Source organism: Vanessa atalanta, chromosome Z (assembly GCF_905147765.1).
Source record: "Vanessa atalanta chromosome Z, ilVanAtal1.2, whole genome shotgun sequence".
NCBI lineage: Eukaryota > Metazoa > Arthropoda > Insecta > Lepidoptera > Nymphalidae > Vanessa > Vanessa atalanta.
The window spans coordinates 13,409,680-13,432,246 of record NC_061902.1 but is presented as its reverse complement, the minus strand read 5'-3'; the positions used below and the strand labels follow the sequence as shown (position 1 = coordinate 13,432,246).

The window sequence follows — 22,567 nt, the reverse complement described above, 5'->3', positions numbered from 1 at the left end:
ATGAATCTATTGTACATTTTAGAGGTATGTTTTATACAGGAATTAATGTTATCATCTAATCCAATCTGTAAGTATCTAGTTACGTCTAAGAACGTTTAGAAACCAATTTTAATTAATTAATTGGAGGTGTCATCATTATTTATCGTTAGAAACTAAATTAATAAGAGAATAACTAAAGTGTAAACTTTCTAATAGACATTGTAATCGGGTTTTAAAAGCAACTAAATGAAAATACTAATAAACAAATATAAATATATTATCTAGAAGTCATTGAATGGATTTAATATAGAAATCTTTAGATTATACAATATATAATTTTGCGGATATATTATGTTATCGACTAAAAATATTTATTTGTTAACGATCTATATTTATGGATAGGTTTCGATCGGGTGTATGATTTTTTTTGCATATTACTGTAATTCAATTGTCAACATTTCACGAGTGAGATACGAAGTGAATGTTTACAGAATCGCACTGCTGAAATGTCAAATAACGTAAGTCGTAAATTAAGCGTACAATACAACTGTGAGATTAGATCAATAATTATATGGTTAGGTTGTAAATTTGGCTTTTGCAATAAATTCTTTTTTCTTGATAATCATTAACGTAATATAAAAAAAAATGAACATAATATGTTTATAAATTTTTCTATTCTTCATTTGTTTCAAAATCATATGTGAGTAATAAAATCAAATAAACAATGTATCATCAATAATTGTTATTTTTCTCTATCTGCTTCTACACTATCTAGCAGAAGTTTTTTTTATTGACATCAGCATACTTATAAATATTAGGCTGGTTGGGTGATAATCAGAATTTCAACCGACTCATGCCGATTTCTCTGTCAAGCACAAGATTCATTTTAAACACAAATTAAGTACGTGAAACTTCTTTCAGTGGTGCACGCCCGTATTCGAACCTGTATTCTTCTGGGTCATCTTGGTTCCGGTATAACAAGTTAATAATTTTATAATATTATTTAAATTTCAGGATTTCGGATTCAGGTTTTACATTGTTATTATTATTTTCTTATAATTTAATATTTAGAAAAGAAGATGTCTTACTAACTTGATAGCCGAACGGTTCACGGCTTCCGAAGTAAGTTAAGTGACATCGCGACCATCGCTATTGATGATATTGATGGCATGCTCCTGACCTCTCTCCAACTAACAGAATTTGATCTTCTACTGAGTTTTTATATAAAAACTCAACGCTCGACTTAATTTTAAACTGACTCTTGACGTATCCTATCTTAAAAAGGATTAACGCTTAACTAGAGAGAAAATAGGCATGCCGGACTCATAATAATAATTTGGAACAAAAAATATATACCACTACTTCTAAGTTATTCAAAACTTTACGTAGTTTTTTTTTTGTTTTTTTGTGGCACAAAGGCACAGATTATTTCGCCAATGTCACGTGCGATGGAGAAGACACGAAGTAGATTGATCTGCACGGTCAAGATTACAGGCTCAATTTAATTTTGAAGGCATAAAGTAGTAGTTGAATATATTTAAATAAAAATTACAAAGTGGATTGAACACAAACCTTAAAAATGGTTCAACATTCAATAGGACGAGGAACTTTTACGTCGTATAGGATGGAGGAGTTGGAGCAGGAGAACAGTATATGGGATAAGGAACCTCCGTCTAGGGCACATTCACACAAAGAGTTATTTCTAACCCTAATTTTACACAGATGTATCTCCAAGGTGTTGATGCATGTCCAAGGCTCAGGCGGCAGATAGTTTTGGTGACCCAACGATTAGCTTGCCTGTGACAAGAAAACCAAGGTTGCCTTGAAATGTCTGATTGTAAAGATCACACTATTCCTGAGTATAATTTCTAAAATATTCGGTTGAGCCAGTTGTTATAGCAGCTCTAGCAAACGAGTCTGTGGCGTCGGTTATTATTCTAGTTTTTAAATAGATGTGACAAAATATTTTGACAGAGGTACCGCCATGTGGGATAATAAAGTCATAACTGCAAATAGGTTAATTCCGGTGATTTTAGCTAAGCTTTTTAGACACTGCCTCGACTGTGCTCATGTCCTCGTAAAGATCAAAGAACGGTTAAGAAATGAATAATATACCTTCCATGCCGACGTCTCTTATATCAACAATTCGGTCTCTTTAATGCATCTAAATATTCATAAAGAGTTTAAACCTAATCGTGGGAAATGTTATATGCTATTTAAGCATATTAATCTATCGGGTTGTATGGCTTTGAATATCGGCTTACATTGGTCGGTATTTGTTTCGGTCTGTATATTCTATTCGCGGAATCTTTATCGTCACCTTCATTGTAATTCAATAGTTTATTTTTTATAATCTTTTATACATGTTAAAGAGACATCAAAAAAGTATTCTTACTACAAACGACGTGATGAATTATTATTATTTTCCTCTCAAACTTTTTAGCAGTATTACGAACGTCAAGCTTCAGTTTAAAGGATCAGGATCTTACTTGTAACATTCGATAGGCAGAATATACCGTTGAGCTCTAATTGAACTGTCGGCTATTAAACTTAAAGATAACCTAACCGTGACTATAAAGTTGGCTTAGATAGAGGAAACATAAGATATAATTCGGAGGCACGTATCAGAATACGCTTGTAACTATAGACTCGAATTGTTTGTAAGTCATAACTCTATTTTAAAACGCACCACATACCAATACTTATCATTGGCTACTGGGACAGTGTCACGTCACTCTATAAGTAGTAACCATTTATTTTTGACTTGAATAAAATTAGATTTATAGGCCAAATCCTCATAAACACGCTACGAATAATATATGCGATCTCCTATGCTCCCACGTAGTACGCATTTGTCATGCTATTATAAGTGTATATTGAAGGTCTTCATTAGAAATATGAAATGATTGCCCGTTAAATATTAAGCGTCAACAACAGCGCTGATTGCAATGTACACAATATCTTAAATAATCATAATTTTATTGCTACAATTCAACTTCATAATTGTGGGTTAAATCTTGCTACTGAATTTTAAGCCACCCAACCGATTGAGGTAAAATAAAAAAAAAAGTTTCTGCTGATTAAAAATTTATGTAGTAAACTACATGTTTTTCATTTTGGTACACGGATTAAATTAACATTATCCTTATGTGGTTGTATTTTGAATGTAATTTGATGTCAATGTTTTTAGCATGGAATTCTTAATTAATAAACGACAAGACGGTTTCCTGTGTTTCCCAACTGAAAAAAAACTATTAAACCAATATAAATACAACTTATTATAAAAGATGCACGCGCTTCGATGAAGCTTGTAATATATATTCATTTTATGGCATACAATGTCAGCCGGCGATTTTGCTTATAAGATTATATTGTGCAATTATAAGAAGCGAGAAATATAAATTTATTTTTATTAATATAAAGGTTATAATAAATTAGAAAAGTCATTTTTTTGGAAACAGTATTTTTAAAATTCACTTATTTTTAACCCTTTTTTAATAAGCAACGTATTTTGTTTCAGAACATTGAGGACAGGTCCTCGATACTCTCTGACGATTCGGAAGAAATAAGTAAGTATAAACATATATTTTTTCATAATTCAACCATTTTTTATATTATATAGATTTACAGAATCATTATGATACAGTAATTTAATATAAAGCGAAAAAAAAATGTATGCTTCCCTTTCATACAAAAATGTGGGATTCGTATACACACAAAGGACTCATGTCCTTATGCTTCTCTACCTAACCTTTTTTATACTACTGAATAGTGAAAGAATATCTTAGATAAACTTCTTTTAATAATACTCTACTTTACCAAGGATTTTATAATGGTATAATTGAAGAGAAACATTATATATTTTTAAATTTGTAATTGAATATTACTGTAATTTATAGTATCTAATGACAAAAACAAACAACAAATATTATGTAACATACCGTGTCAATTTTTTGTTACTTTTTAACTGTAATGGCAAGTGAGCTTCTATATGTCTCTGTGTTTATTAAAAAAAAGTAACGCGGGCACTGTATCATAATGTAAATTGAAAAAAAAAAACGGACCTAATTTTGGGTGTATTTGGTCTTAATATTCTTTCTTCTTCTATATAAAAGTATTTTTTGACTATCAAAATCTGCCACTTCCCAAGACATATCTTAGACCTCAAAATAAGGCTTTTCTTTTATTTAATTTCGAACAGAAATTGTGGTTTACAGTAAATATTTTTTTTATTTGAATTTGATACTTCTATTTAACAATAAGTATTCACCAATGTGGCCTACGGCCAGCGGTTTGGTTATTAGCCTTTTATACACACCTTCAGATATAAGCTAGCTTTTTTTTTAAATAAATAAATGTCATCATCATGCAATTACTATTTTATACTTAGTATCGATACTATAAGGTAAGCCATTTATATAAATGAGGAAATGACGTAGACCAAGAATAGATCCTTGTGGGACCCCATAGTAACTAGCGGAGATTAGTGTTTCATTAAATTCAAATTCTTATCTAAAGAGGTAATACTTTACCTTTTGTTGTCAATTTTATAAAATTTCAACGAATGTTAAATGGAATATAATTCTAACATTAATTCATGAATTCGAAGAAGTTAAAACACATCAATCTCTATGAAACCTTTGATTGATTTTCGCTTCAAGTTATATACACTGATTAAGATTGAGCTATCGCGTGTATTAATTAAATCTATTTTGTGCACTTATGCGACAGCTATTATTATATGATAAGAAAATATACTATTTTAATGTTATAGGTAAATACACTTTAGTCTCTGAAAATTTGAAATTTTAAAATTTTAATAAATTTATAATTTCATCAAACCAAGTTATCTATAAGACAAATTCCTGCTGTTTAAAAAAATGCTGTTTACAATTTTCCTAATTATATTATTTTAACAATATTTAATTTAATGTAACACACATAATAGAATATATGAGGACAATTTACAAGAGTAGCACTGTGCCCTTTTCGATATTTGTGAACTAATTTGATTATTAAGTAATGATGTACTTTTATTAATATATATTAAAAAAACTAACCAATTTTATATCATAATAGGTAATAGACTTTTAATTAAGTCAACATTTGACATTTGATAATATTTTATAATAAGAAAATTGTATTGATATAATAAACTTTTTACTTGGTGGTAAGGCTTTGTGTATTTTCTTAGCGAGCGCCTCAACCGTCTTTGAGTACCATTAAAAATCTCGTCCAAGGAAAAAAACAGTTAAACGGGCCTACCAAATTTGTTTATGTTCAGTCAGGACTGAACTGTATACTATCTATGGATCCCATCTCACCTTTGCCTTAGCACATTGCACTATTATTTTTGAAGATATAGTTTTTACATTTAATATTGAGCCAAATGATCTATCCATCCATACTGGACTGATGTATTTTACAGCATACCCCGATTAGGAACTTTAATACATTCGAGTTACAATTCTATATATTTTAAAAGGGTATCAAATTAATTTTGGGTTTATTGCAATGTTTATAAAACTGTTTGTCAATTTTTTTAATTATGAGTGGCAATTTTTTTTATTTACAGCAAACTATTAAACGAATATGCTAATTATTTTGATAATTATGAATACTGAATAATGTTGAATTCACGTTATTGCTAATTTTTTCTCACGTATTATCTTGTAGCTGCTATAGTTTTGGCAAAGTTTGGAAAACTCTGGACAGACTATTAATTTTTCGGCTGTAGTGACATATGTTATAAAACAAAGTCGCTTACTATCTGTCTGGTCTTGTGTATGCTTAGATCTTTAAAATTACTAAACAGATTTTGATGCGGTTTTGTTAAATATATAGAGTGATTCAGCGGAAGTTCATATTATGTATAATACATACATAATATAGTAAAGAAACACTGATTATTTTAGAGGTTTTTAAAGTGGTATTGTAAATAAACACATTTTTTGTGCTTACATTACAAATGCTGGCTAAACCCTACGAGATAGATCAAAATAATGTACTACAGCATATGTAATATTCTACATCTTAAAAAGTCCGTACCTATATGTGTATCTCTTAGGGAATAACATAAATATTTTCAATCCTATAGTTTTTACGAGAATTAATGGCTTATTTTTTAAGCAATTTTAAGCAATACAACGTTAATCCTTATCTATTTAAATACCTTAAATACATTACGCATTTAATATAGATCAATATGGCCCTGTACAGCATGTAATATAAATAAATATTTTCAAAGATATTACAGATTTAATACGCAGGGACATATTGTCTAATGACAAAAAGCATTACAAAACATTCTGTAGTATATTCAGTATCAGTATTGCACCCGTGCGAAGCCGGGGCAGGTCGCCAGTAAGCTATAAATCAATATAGCCTAGCCTAATGGAAAAACGCAGTTAAAATTTACAGTATCTAATATATATAACTAAATGCAGAAAATAATTATCGTCTCTAATATTACTATGAATATATCTCTTCAGTTAAAATAGAAACTTTATCTTAAAAGTTAAATGGTACCAATGCGAAATATTTTCTAGCGTATAATAAAACGGTATCACTTATCTCCTGTCATCCTTTTTGGCGAGGAGTCGAACTGCAATGCGCTGTATCAAAATCATACAACGTTTTACGAATATAGTCTTTATTTCGTGAGGCGTAAGAACTGTTCATACAATTGTTTAATTCACAATGAAAATTTGTATTGCTACTAAGTACTTTTATTTCCAGTATGAACGGTATGTCTTATTGTATCTTAAACAAGAATATATTCTTTTATGATTAAGTCTTGGATATATTTAGTTAGGTATGGTCGTTAGAAAATACAACGCAAATACTCTTTACTATACACAGACACAGAATACAGACAAGAAGTTCATCGCTAAAGCAGCGACCTCTTTAAACTCGTAACTATTGTGACTATTGTGTAATTCGTAACTATTGTGTAATTTTAAAAATAAACTCTTATATTTATACACTAGCTGTTGCCCGCGGCCTTTCTCGTGTGGAAGTTGAATATATTTACAGATTAACTGAAAATATTACGTTAATTTAAGACCTCTCTGTATACAACATTGGTCTGTATTTCACCCCTTATATCCAGAAACGCTTAAATACGTGTCAATTCATTTTTAATCATTATCCCAAAAATAAAATTTCATATTCCTAACTTAAAAAATAATGAACTTCCATACAAACTTTCAACCCTTATTGCACTCCCTTAGAAGTAGAAATTCCAAAAAATTATCCTTAGTGGGTGTCTACTCAATAAAACGATCCTACACAACAAATTTCGTGGTCCTACCCTTAATAGATTACGCTCAGCGATGATGAATCACACATTCAGGACGTCATCAAAAGTTATTTTATAAGTATATAGAGAGATAGATATTAGATTAGAGACTCTTATAACATGCAAAACAAGTAGACAAAATATGATATAAAAAAAATGGAAAACATAGTTTAATTTTATTACCACTTAAAAAGAAGTAACATCACTCAGTTCGTCTTAAGTAATTGCAAGTAACTAAAGTACGTCAAACTTATATAGGAAGAGAGTGACACACACGAAGAGCTCGAACTGTGAAAGAGCCAGTATATAATGAATGGGAAACAAATTTCTATTTACAAAGTTCGAACTCAAGTGAAGGAACTCAAAACTTGAAATGCTCTTTTATCGGAAAGGGTAGTATTAGACATTAGATAATTAATTGCATACTAAAAATGTTTTATTAATTTAATTTAGCAATTATCATATTAGTAATAGCTATGTGCGTTATGATGATCGTGCCCCACTAGCCGATATCGGCTACGGCCGGCATTCTCAAGAGAGAATGGCCAACTCTGAAGGACATGCTATAATACACAAGTATGTGCAGTCACATAAGTGCACTCTCAATTTTTCGTCTGATGATAAGTGGTCACAATCGTATACAGACGTACATCGCCAATTCGCCTTGTGCTTCTAGTTACCCAGTGTAACTAGACCTTCACTCTTAAATCGAAATACAAAAATACTAAATATTGCTGTTTGGCATTAGAATATATTATTTGTGGTAACCCGGAAAATGAGACTACCGCAAATTTTCATGCGTCATAACGATTTCAAAATCTATCAAATTTCTGATTCAAAAAACAATTTTGCTATTCGTTTTATGAATCAGAAATAATGCATATCAGGTCGATATGCTTTGTGCAATTTTCTCTTTAATCACATTCCGTACCTCTATTCAATTATGAACATACGAATTCCGACGGAAATTGGTATTTCCTTAGTTCGGCATATGATGAACCTTTATGAGAGATGACTTGTGACCTACACAGGTGTAACACGGGTTATTTAACCGTTACAATATACATCGAGTAAATTCTCATTATTAGTTAAGAGATGAAAATATTTATTTTAAAATTTATTGTTTGCAATTTTTAATGGTTTCAATCTAGCTTGAAATTGTTTCAATGAAATTGATTTTTCTCATTTAATGAATCGACGATTAATACTCGTTAATATAAGGCAGATAAATTTAACGAAAACACAAATAGACGAATAATAAAAAAGTGAATTTTTTGAACAGAAATATTCACACGGAAATGAAAACAAAGTAAAACCTTTATAAAATTAGTTCAATAATCTGTAAAAACGGCATTGCCGTGTTGCAGCGCGAGCGCTGGATGTACCTGTCAACCCGCTCCCCGCACAGTCCCCTTTGACTTCAGCCGGCATTACTTTAGGTTAATAATTTGGTGAATGAATAGTTCGAAATGGCAACTTTTGACCTATTTTAGCCGTAAGTTATTGACCCGCTATTTATGTAACAATGTTTACGATAATATTACAGAATGTTGTAAATTAATTAAATTAAAAAACAAAAGCCTTTCGCTGAGTTAACGAATGTATTTGTTTCTTAACACGCCGTATATTAATACTACTATCATTTAATACGCTGACGTCTTAGTTACATTGTATATATATATACGTAATACAAGAGTTTGTATCGCCTATGGATAGATCACGAATGCTATAATCCTTGGGAACTGAGACGTTATGTATCTGGTGTCTGGATCCACAATTCAAACCAGAACATAATAATACTAACTATTTATTTAATAAGTAAAAGTATTTATCATGTTCTTTTCTCTTAATGATAAATAACAAGCTTTGAAAATGATCACAATTATTTTTTTTAATTTAATTCCTGTTAATTTATTTTACTTTTAAATCGAGCGTACATAAACATTCTTTATAACTGTCAACAAGATTTATAAGATTAATTAAATAACTTGTTTTTCTTTTTAATTAGAAAACCTTCATTTTTTAAGTAACGAGCTTAACATTTTGATCAATGTACGTACATTGTTTTGCTACCATTCACCACGGCGGAGGACGATTCGAAAAAGGGATTTTGATCTGTCTTTAATGCTTGCAAAACCACAAACAATATAACCATTTTTATAATTCAATTCTACGTCTCTTAATGCAGAGTTAGAATTACGCGGTTACTTTATGACCCTTACGTTCAAACAATAAAAAACACGATACTTGTTCGAACGAATACGGAAACTATTCTAAGTGACAGATTAAACATAAGTTTTAGATCGAATAGTTTATATAATATTCCTGATTTAAGCTCGATAAATTAGGTTTACATTAAAAGAGGTTTTACATTTTTGACAATTTTAAATTTCGATAGTGTAATAGAATTAATCATATGATAATGTAAATGTAATTACAATGATTATTTTTTAATACATGTTTATATAATCGATCATCTAAACAGAGTCCTCATGCTAGATGCTACCGTATTACCCAGACATCGTATTTTGCGATGTCATAATTAAATATATCGATAATTACCCTTGACGACAATTAATTGTTTGTACGAACGGTTACGATTTAGGTTAGGAGATACCATCAGTTCCAATTTTATCAAGACATCAGCTTTCCACGCAATATTTTATCTACGAGTATACACGGCCACACGTACACCAATTAATGCGTTGTATTTACTGTCGTTCATATAAAAGCTAAATGAAACGAAAAAAACATTCTTTTTAAAATGGTTGTGCATAATGTCGTCAACCTACGTGATATACTGATTTAAAGATATGACGTTTCTTACATAATTATAAAGGTCTATATATATTCAGGTGATCGTTTTAATTTACTTATTAATGATGTTATAATATACTTTATATTTGATTTTTGTATTAATTTTTGTTTTAATTTCCTTTTATAACGTATTGTTAAAAATAAGCAATTTAAATGTTAATTAAAAAAAAAATGAATGAAATCTCGTTTCGAACACGATAAAAAATATAACATATTGGTTTAGACTCGTCAATAACACAAATCTGATAATAAGATTGTAGTACCGTTATCTGATAACGCTTACGATGCTGACCTTGCTACGTCTTTCGTCCCATTGCTTAGCCCCCACGAGCTGCTGCATAATGATCTATCATCTATATACTCTATCACTATGTATGTATGCGTGATGTCTTATTCGATATAGAAAATATTTAATATTAATGACTTATATACAACCTTAAACTTCTTGAAATAAACACGGGAGTTATGAAAATTTAACGTGATCATAGCCATCGATCAAGTTTTACACAGACTTGGCCTTGAGTTTTCTGCAATAAATAATCCCTACTAAGTGTCTCTGAAATAAATAGAAGTGAATAATACTAAGAAAATTTCAATTTAATTTTGGTTTGTCTTTGCTTTAAATACTAAAATGTAAATAATATCAAATAAAATCAAACAACTCATAGTAGAGCTTAAGTTTCTTCTCCTTAATAAGAATAAGTTTTAAAAATAACTTTCAATATTTAATTTGTAAATTACTTGTTAACTTCCCACGCAAAAAAAAAACATTAATTATACGAAAAAAAAATCCTAATATTATATCATATTCTCCTAAATTACTACTAAGAGAAAATTACCTAACAACTCTTGAGGTCCTTCGCCGGTTCCTCTCAGATCAGATCAGAGTGCTTACTTTGTCGAACTGGTGATAGTTTTTACTTTGACTATCAATAATAAAGTGTAATTAGAATTTTTAGTAATACTTCATCGCTTAATTTGATCGAGGACGCGAGTAAATCCGTTGCTGGATACGACATACTTAATATAATTATATTATTTAATTCAAAATCACTCGCGTGGTTTTCCACTGAGTTAAATTGAGCCACCCGATCTCAACCCTTGGGTGTCGTAGCGCATCCATCAATGATATGAGCACTAGCACCTCAACAATCTGTGACGTGGCGGGAAACGATTCTCCCGCCAAAGCATTCCCAAAGGGTTAGATGGATTTTTACTGACTACCTGACGATTTGAGATACGACGATAGATATGAGAGTATGCCAAATCCTTTTTCATGTACTCCACACTGCGACGACTCCAAGTTTATAGGACTAACAGATAATTGTGATGTAGGTATTCAAAATAGCAAGCCCTTAAGACTTGATTTTGACCATTAATGTGTACCTTTTTCCTTAACGCTAAGGTAAAAGTTAACATATTTCACTTTCATAGTAGAGAATACAGAATCGTTAAGGCGTCTACGTATTTAAATTATAAATAAATATTCTAAACAACATTTAATTCACCTTCATTCTCCGTTGATATCGCCGGTAAAATAAATATAAGTGTTTTAGCAGCCATACTAAATTGTACTAAAGTACAGTCGCGAAGCCGAAATAGGTTTTTATATTTGGGTTCCGAGACGTGGGCATGTGATGGCTAGATTACATGTTAAAAATAACTATGAAGAAAGTTTGATTATCTCCTAAAATAATTAAGACATAGAAATGTTTTTTTTTTCTGTTTATGTGTCTGGGGACAGTTAAAATTATTTATATCTAAACTAATAAAAAAATATTATTCTTTACCTCACAAAGGCCGAGAGAGCGACAGCACAATCAAAGATCATCAGAGATCAGGCGCAGGACCAACAGCATTACTTGTTTTAGGCAGCTAGAGAGTGTAAACCGCTAACACTGCCGAAAATCAATTTCTTGCTACTGATATTTTATTAACCAAAAAATTAAATAATTTTAATGGCCTGAATCAAAATTCACACTAATCCATCAGTTCACTGATGTGCCTACGTTAGATGCGAGATAAATTAGTCAGTCAATCTGCTTTTTATACGTACCCTAAATCTATATTTAATTGTACTTTACAGACATGCTCAGTAATTCAAATGGTGGTAAATAGTAATTACTGAGTTTCTTGCTGGTTCCACTCGGTAGAATCTACTGACCGAAGAGGTGGTAGCTTTACATTGGTTCAAAACTCTAACATGAGAATTCAAAAGTGCTTTTTGAGTCTACTTGAAAAAACAACATATTGATTTTTATTTTTGAACTTATTTCAGGAAAAACAAAACTCCACTTATTATTAAATTGATGTGCACTTAGCTTATTTTTGGTGTTAATCATTCTTAAATTGTGATAAAAACGATAGCGAAGTATGATGATTTGATATGTGTAATGTATTAACGAGATAACCTCCTTATTATATTTTAAAATCATAATTCTTTGAACCGTATATTAAATGGTTTCAAAATAATTAATGATATTGTTTTAAGTAATCCCTGTTCAGCATTTTAATTCAGAAAGAAGATTCATTTTAAGCGTAATTAATGACTTGTTTTGGTCTTAAACTGGAATCAAGATGCTCAAGGATTGATAGCCTAGTAATCAAACTGACGAATTCTAATAGATTTATTGGGTAAATATTTAGTATAAGCATTAATTCTTCGGGTTAATTAATGTATTTTTATTTTCGTTACTTAACGGCAAGTAAAAATGCTAACCATATATGTTTGCGTAGGTTTTAATTTATTATAAGTGTTAAAATTTTATAAAAATACCTACTTAACCTGCTTTTGAATTGATGATAATTAATTTAATAATACTAACCATATAAAATATACAGAAGTAGACCCGTCGGTCGGTGGGGGCAGAATTATAATACCTGATAGGTAATTTTTAAATCATAAGATAAATAAATAAAATCAGTATCGACGGAAGCGAATTATCTCCGACGGGTCTGTACATCTTATCACATGTCCCACGTTATTTATTCACGTGTTTATTCGATTATCAAGTACTATATCTAAAATTAATGGTCCAAATTTCAAAGGTTAAATGTGCAACCCACTTCAAAATATGTAAAGATCTCTTTTAAACATATTTTATTCATTGTGAGAATGATTTCAAATGAGTTGAAATAAAATGATCGATTATTATTATTAGCATTTTAAAAATAGTAATGTTTAACGATTATGGTATATTTTATTTAGAATAATTTTGGAGAACTACAGATGGAACGTCCAAAGTTTCCGTGTATCTGTTATAGTTTTGGCAGCGTTCGCTTGAAAAGCGACCGGACCGAAAATTTTACTGGGACTATGTTAATAACTAGTCGTAGTAGTTATGAAAAGTATCATAATAAACTCAAAGCAATTTCAGAATCAATTTGTTCAATATTTTTATCTATATTAAGATTATAACATGACGTATATAAGTCTAAAAAGCTTCTGAACATCGTGTCTTCGAACACGATCATGAAATTAGAATAAATTAAAAGTAGAAAAACAATTTATCGATAACAACGCACAAAGTTAATTAAAATAAACTCATCAAAGAAGTGTTGCTATAAGCGATCTCTTATAGACAACCTTCTGGACAATCAGACAGAAACCTGCGCTGACATTAATTAATATGATTTTAAAATTGTCAGGGAATAATGGACACTTACTTTGGCTTGTTCCACAGTTTCACCGATTTATAAATAATTACTGGAAACCTTAAATTTTTACGGGATTAAATCAAGTTGAAACGCTGTTTTGGCGAATATTTTACGAATCACCTTGACTACTTTTAGAGTCCTCGAGATTATAAGTTACCAGTTGCTTTATAAAGGTTTTCGTAGATATCTTCACCTGAATCAGTATTAGAATAAAGGGGAAAATCTGAAGTTAAAAGTTGAAAAATAGATTTTATAAAGATAGTAAAAAGAAGAGGAGAAACGCCACCGCCTTGCGGAACGCCTGCGGTGAGAATAAGAAGAAATTTTGCCGTCACGAATTATGCATTCAGATGCTAGAAAACCATCCAATAGTTTTAGAGGAAATATTTAGTGCAAGTTCTAACTAGCACTCTAACAAAGAGCAACATTAGGTATAGTAATATTAATGAAGCGACGTTTAACATTTGATTAATTATTATCCTTTTATGACCAGAGACAAGTCACCGAAAAGTTTGTGACGGGATACTTTTTAAGGTATTGTCTATTTAAAACTACAGTACATAATTCGTTAGTAATATTATATAACAAATATTTCATAAAATATATTCATGGATATCTCTTGTCATACGAAACGTTTTATTTCATTTCTTTTTATATTCACCTTTGAAAATAAACATCGAGATGATTCAATTCGCCACGAAACTTTTTACACATAGTATCAAAATTTAAATTTGTCACACTGTAGACGATTAAAATCTATTCGGCCTACGCGCCCCTAATAAAGTTTCATACGAGTGTCTTGATGTCTTGTTATATAAAATTATTAATATAACGCTCAGAATATAATTGCATGCTATTTATTTCGCGTCATAGGCACGTCATTCCACATATTTCGGACAAAGGCCATCTGCCTAACGAATGTGAATTTGACTGATAAATGATAATAAATAAATCGAAATAACACGTGTTAATTTTAAAATAGATAATCCAGTGAATTAAAAGACACGAATTCAGGTACCAAATAATCATCAGTATACCCAATTACTTGTTGAACTAGTAAGTAGTCTAGTGTGATGATAATGATCGTAACGATCATAGTTACTGATTATTATAGCATAGAATACATTATAATGAACAATTGCGCGCGCCATCACGTGCACTCAGTCTTGCTTATATCTAATGTGACGCCTAATCCAACAGGATGGAAAAGAGTTTCGTGCAGGACACAACGGTTTATGCGCTTTGGTATTTCAGTATAAAAACCCTTTCAAATCTTTCTCTTCTAAGTCTTGCGCTTTCTATTAAGATTTTTTCCTGATACCTTTTTATTCCCAAGCTTGGGTTTTACTCAGTACCTAAGAATATACAGCATTATACACTAGCTACTACGCAAAGTAGATGCTAGAAACGAATAGAATTAGAACTTGGTATAAGAATTATACGTGACTAGTTAAATCAAGATGTACGCATTCCTTTAGAAAAAAAAATCGGTAATATTTAATATATGTAATATTTTATTTAGGTCAATTATAAGTGCAGCAACTTCTGCGCCAGTCAACCAGTTATAATTGTGTAAACCGACCATCTTCATTTTGATAGAAACTATTGAATGGCAAAGCCATTATAATGTATTAGTTTTCAATGTTAAAACCGCGTGATCGATTAATGCGCGGGCGTCATTTGGCCAGTTGCTCGTCCTATCACATTATGTTTTAAAACAAGAGACGATTATACACCCGCCAAGTAATACATCAATAACATGGTCGCGATAAACCATTTCATTAATGCGAATTGTAATGCAAAGGCTATTTCAATACAATATTATATGTTTAATAAAATCAGTTAAAAATGTATATTTTGCGTATTTCAAAGAAATATTTCATCCTCGTTCTGCATAAGTATAAAAACTTCCGACGATATGTAAAAGTACTTTCTATTGACTTTGAGTTTTCACAGAACTTTAATGAAGTATTAAAAAATGTAGCCGGGAATGATCAGAAACTTACAATATTAATAAAGCTATTTTACTTTATATGTTCGATAAATTATAAATCTTTTTGTGTTATATTCATTTCTCAACATACATTTTTTATTTTTTATTTACTTTACAACATCCACAACGTCCAACATCCAGCCTTTTTTTACTTATTTTTACTGAACATCAGCATATCTTCGCTGGACTTCGCTGAATATACATATTACAAATATATGCGTAATATTTTTCTTCTAAACAGTTATCCGATAATGTCCCACTGCTAGGCTCGGGGTCCTTCCTCTTGGGAAATGTTAAAATATTGAAATAAGTAGGGTATTCTCTATAACGAACGATTAAACTATAATGACTACAAAAGTATTTCCGACTGATTTCACTTTAAGAAATATGTTCCTAGCGTAAAGAACTGAACCATTAAACGATCCTGAAATGAAGCGGAGTAAAGCAATATCGCTTGAACAATTCCGTTTTTAAGCGCAGTAGTATGGCTAGATATATTACTTGTTATTTTGCGTCCTATTTTTAACTCGGCAGTCCCCAGTCAATAACCACATTCCCATTTGCATTACTGTACAGACGCACAAACATGTTTGCAATTTGCTCCAACATTTTCTGTTATCACGGAATAAAATTTGTCGCGGTCTTCGTGCCAATTCTTCGATATAACACTTAATATATAACGCTTTATTGGACGTTATTACACTTTGCCGTAAGTTTTATTTGTTAGCCGCTGCTTGTCTGCAAGTCTGCCTGCATCTTTCTTTAAAAGCAATTTTATTAAAATGCACAATATCTGCATAAAATAATTTTTAGTAAAGTTTCAATTCTCATATAACTCTAACACTATAAACGCTACCTTATATCGGCTGAACCACGGATCCGATAATGAAATAATTAAATTTCAAAACGCTTGGAAAACTAATTTCAAGCAACAGAACAAGATAATTTTATTGGTACCAGAAAAAATGGGAGTAGAGTAAGCTTCTATTATCTATAGTTAACGATTACTATCAGATGTAAGAGATAACAGCGGCTTAATATGCTAACATCGCGATACAAATCTATAGACCGAACGGTAATCAAATGTCGTCGAATAGGAGACTCGCATGGCCAATTGCGGACTAACGTCTGTTGTTACGGTTGGAACCTCAGCGTGATATCAACGCTATCACAAGAAACATCATTGATTTTATTGATTGAATGTTTGTCTTGTTTAAAATTAATTAAAACCGATATTTCAAGTACGTAGATCGCCATAAAAATGATTTGATTCGGTTGACGATTGTAATAGTGTCACGAAAACACGTCATAATTTAATATCTTGCTTGTTTCCGCAAATGGAAAATATAATAAATTACGAACTGTAACAGTTGTAATACACATTAGGTACATTACTAATAAAAAATGTGTAGCATATAAGTATATGCTATTAAAAAGTTGACTTGATACGGAACCCTATGATAGATGATTATATAAATTATAATACAAACGACAAAATACTTAAACAAATAAATGCAAACCAAGATTTACATATAATTACTCTACAAATCATGCCAAATTGATAATTACTAGTTTTTATCATTGTTTATTTTCCTTCTGGGGCTTGATTTGCTCGTTTATTTTAATTTAACATTTATTATATAACTCTGACGCATTTGTCAGCAATTCTGATTTCTGGAGCATTCGCGAATTTGATTCAGAGCTGAATATTTTTTGTTGGTTTCAGAATTGCATATTGCTTAAATGTTTTACATAACAAGACTTGTATAATGTTTGTGTAATATAATTATTGATTGATTTGATTTATGTACCACCTAAGTGTAGCAACTAAGACAGGCCTCCAAATTACGACATTTATATTTTAAAGTGAATGCTGCTCTATTACATTCTGTGTTATTCGTTTAATGGTACAAATATAGTGCTAAAAATTTTTTTTTAACCTTAACGACCTTAGAATTGTTATATTAAAAATCGGGGAAATAACACAATTAAAGAGCGTCATGCGTTTGCCCTCGAAGTGTGTCAATAGATAGTTCACATCATCAACATTATATTAGACACTGGGTTTAGATCTGAGTATAGAGATGAGTAAATACTCACGAAGGCGCGCCCGTCCACGCTATACTATTTACTGTCCAATGTCACAATGTTACAGGATACTATTAAAGGTAAAGCTACCATGGGTTTGGAATCTACTAAGAAGAACCAGCAAACTGAACTGAACAAGATCTCCTGTCGTGTTAAGGGCGTATGCTAAAACTTGCGTAGGTGCACAGAGCGGGTGCCCGCTCCGAATTAGGGCCTGAGTCCCGTTGTCGTGGTGGCACTCAATACATTTTGACAAACGAGCCACACGCGTGTGTGAAAAATCCCGCGGCACGCGCTCGCGTCACTTAGTTTTTGCGGATGCATTAAACTCACTTATTGCGTTGGCGTAGTGGAGTAAAGTCTTAAATCCACCCTTGTTGATATTCATGTTGTTGATAATCATGCGCCACACACAAGTTTTCCCACGATGTTTTTCTTCAACGTAGAGCATGATATGAATTTTAAACAGAAATTAATCATATGGAAATTCAGTGGTGTTCGCCCCCGATTTAAATCCGCGATCTCAAATTATTCTATTTTAGCCGTCGCGGCGCTTTTGCATACTGTACGTATAAACCGACACTATATTATGAATTTTTAATATAAGCTATGATAATAATTAGTTTAAAAAATACAGTACAAGTGTTGTTCGCTTTGAAACTATACTATATTAACGATTTTCTTTTCTAAAGTTGTAAAAAAAGCAATTAAGCTAGCAGTAAAGATTTATGACGCGATCTGACAAGTTAAGTCCATTTTAGAATTGAGTATGTGGTTTCATATACACTCGGTGGTTCAGAACAATAAAAATAAAATACGATTTACGTTTAAAGGCGCGTCTCCACGTATTTATAAGCGAAATTACAACGAATTTTTGATACGCCTATCCCTATTATTTGAACGCAGACGAATGAAGTGCTAGGCTGTCAGACTGGCGTCCAATAGATGCATATATACATATAGACTTCATACTTGAAGTACCAACGTAGTCTCTCGAGACAGTAAGCAACAGACGCGGCTTCGAGATGAATATAACTTTAAATAATGAAATCTTAAAAAGTAAAATATGTGAGGATTTTATTTGTGCGTCTCGATTTTCAGCCTATGAAAATCTATTTCCAAAGCTTATTTTTTAAATATTTTGAGAATGTATTGTATGTTTAGTTACCACTTATATATAGATCACCATTTAATAAAAAAAAACATCTAAGTACTAAAAAGTTTTTATTTCAATTTTCGAACATAAGGAAATATTTGTTACTTTAAAATTTAACATAGGTAAATCTAATGTTCGTTAAAAGTGAATTATTTTGAATGAAAATGTTTCATATAAATAGCAAGTAAACCTACTTTTTATTAGCTAATGAATATACGACCTTAATCTGTTTTGTGTTCACGTATTAATTGTTTGCTACTAGCAAATGGTTTCATAGTGGATTGCTTTAATTGCTTCATCCGGTCACTCGTTAATACAGGTCACTTCTGTCAAAAGTCGCCTATTGGTACTATAGGTTGTATATATATACTTATATATATGTTGTCGACACAATGATGAATGAATAATCTCTTTATATTTCACTAGCGATCCGTCCCGACTTCGCACGGATACAAAACATTATGTAGGTATAGTTAATTTCATAAAGTTTATATACTTAACTCATAAATAAAATTTATGAATATTATAAAAATTGCTTTTATTTACTGTGGAACAATAGATCAAAATTTGAGTTCGCAAAGAACCTATAGTTTTTTACTAATATGAAATAGATAAAAATAGTTAATATCTCAAAAAAGACACATACCTTTGACGCATGACACATGAGTTTTTAAACCTACAATTTTCTATTATATTGTCTTCATGCATCTCTTAACGGTTAGCAAGGAATCGTACGAAAACTATTCTTTTGATAAAATAAAACATTTATGAGATAAATAATATACCAACCAACCTCGTTTATCAATTCATTTTTAAAAATTGAGTACGATATTTGAAAATAACCATTAATATTAAACCGCTTGATCAAATTATATGATGATGACGTAGATTGGCCAGGAGGCCGATTTCGGCAACGGCGGCCAATCCCATGGGTAGCTTGCTTCGTAGGACTTATTAGGTACACAATCTGTTACGTAAAAACAGTTGACTCTATAACCTCACTCTCATTATTCATCGGGGCGGTAAATGCGACGTAACAAGAAAGGATTCAGGTGTCAGACGGCTTTTCGTGCTTTCCGTGCCATGAGATTGTATACACTTCCAACTTCTAAACTACGAACTGCTATTGAGGATTTATCAACAAGAAAACTCAATATATTTTTACTAGCTCGACATTAAGTTTGAAACCGGAACCTCGAGATCTGCGGCCTGTTATCTAGCCACTAGACCAACAAGACATATTGTATTCAATGAGTATATATCTAAGTATGCTATTATAAAATTGTAATTTTACACTTAACCCGTTTTTTCCATAATGTCATATCATCTAATAGCATTTCTTTAACACTTCCTGCCCTTGCATAGCGTTATCATATTATATAGCGTATAATTAACCTTAACGTCAAAGCGATTTAATAATATATTTAGCGATTTAAGTCATATTAATCTGACTTTTATTAATAAAAAAGAAAGAAAACTAATTTAAAAAATTAAAGTTTAATCGTGAAAATGTTGATATGAATCTTTGATAAGGTTATTCGCGTTAGCCATTCAAGTAATAGAAAATAAAGGACTCAATATGGCTTTGAAAAATACTTCAATAATTCAACGTAGGTACTTTGTCATCTATAAAACTCCATCACATGAACCAAAGACAGTGACTGCCGATTGAAATTTGCATACTTTTGTTTCTTATTACGACAGTATTATGTCATAGGATAGAGAATTTACATCGTTTTACACATATAGTAACAATTTTTATCATTCGATGAAACGCTATGATGATACCGTAGGTCTGGAACACATGAGCTCGACCCTTTCGTTTGTTACAGTTGTTATCTTGAGTGAAAATTTCAACCATTCAAGTTTAATTAAAGATAGATTATAGTTTTATTCATATTGTAGAACCCTTAAGTATAACAACATCCAAAAAAATATAATGAATGCGAAAGTGAGTTCATTTATTACGCTTTCGCGTCTTAATTAGGTACTAAACATAACATCATGAATTTTTTCGCATACGTTGTCACTTCGAACCAACCCCCAGTCGCGCGTGAAGCAGCGTGCGGCAACTGATTTACTTATATATATTCTTTGCATTAAGTCAATGTAATATTTACTGCTTATAAACTCGTTGTCTTCCTGTAGAAGATATAGGTAAGATTGTATGATATAGGAATTATTATTCATTCGTTTAAAATTTAGGTCTAAGGAATCCGTTTCTTGTTTTAAAACATACAATACATCTACAGACATTGATGATTATATTTTTGTCCGTCTATTTGCGCGCAAAGCCGTTGACAGTTGACGTCGATTTACAGAAGCAGAAAATCTACAATTCACATTTGATAATATGCATTCTGTCATATTGACTGACAGCAACCATTAGACAACAGCTTGGCCGGAACGAAATTATTGAAATGTTTCGTCTTGCTTCTATTACGACTTATGTAATATTTATTTAACAGCTGTGAGGCAAGTGCATCGTCAAAATATTAATATGAATCTTTAATTATTCGCGTTAGTCATTCAAGTAATAGAAAAAAAGCACTCAATATGGCTTTGAAAAATACTTCAATAATTCAACGTAGGTACTTCGACGCATCTATAAAACTCCATCACATGAACCAAAGGCAGTGACTGCCGATTGAAATTTGCATATTTTTGTTCGATGGACATCAACAAAGTGTGCTACAAAAGACGGAGTGCATAAAATTGAATGAGTGTGTGTATAGAAGATTCACCTAACGGATAGTTAAAAAGATTTAGTCTTGTAATGAGATGTAAAATATTATACACGATGCCACTGCGACCGTCAAGTGAATAATGAATGAATAATTGTCGGTCTCGTAGCAAAATTACCAGCTATTATAAGGCCGGGCCAATAGACCTTGTACGCAATGATGGCACTCTTGCCATAACCCGGCGATATGATTTTGTTTGTTAAAGTTTGTATGACTCATGTGTTTAACAGTAGATTCAACCAATATCCTCTTCGAAGCATTAATGGCAGAAGCCATGGTTTGTAATCACAATATTACAAGGGCTTAAGAATGACGATGTCGGAAGTGATTGAGCGCGGTTAAAACAAATTAGAATTACGGGCATCACAAGCTACAGTTGGCTTTATGCAAAGGCGGAACAATAGCAGTGTTTTAAGCTCCCTGTCTCGATGTAGTCATCGTCGGGCGCTATCTTTAAAATAAAGCTTGGCGGTCAGAGTGTGAAAAGCCTTTCTTTCAATCATCAATTGAAAGTCTCAATATTATTTCGTCGATGAAAGCTTTCATTTTGTTAACGACATGTACTGTTAATATAAACTATAAGTAATTATTTATTCTGTCGATGCGTATTTGTAGTAGACAAAAAAATATACCATCGTTGTCTTTTTTTCTTATTTTTAGTTTAATTTACATCATGAATTAATTGGTTCAACAAATCGTCGGCACGATTGCGATTATGTTGCAATTTTGTGCTGACGCCTACTTTTCAATGCAGTTTGCGGCGGTGCGAGTGCGACGTGCTTTTTAATGTATACACACTAAACAGAGGTCCGACGCCGTTGCCGCCTTGGCGC

General features: G+C 31.4%; 1 protein-coding gene across 2 annotated transcripts in view; it reads left to right on the top strand.

Moving 5' to 3' along the window:
- LOC125076067 (cAMP-specific 3',5'-cyclic phosphodiesterase 4A-like) overlaps window positions 1–22,567 on the top strand; it is a 151,392-nt gene that overhangs the window by 8,826 nt on the left and 119,999 nt on the right. For both annotated transcript variants that reach the window (XM_047688010.1, XM_047688011.1), the window contains exon 2: window positions 3,500–3,548. In XM_047688010.1, the coding sequence (XP_047543966.1) occupies window positions 3,500–3,548 (49 nt within the window). The remainder of the gene's footprint in view (window positions 1–3,499; window positions 3,549–22,567) is intronic.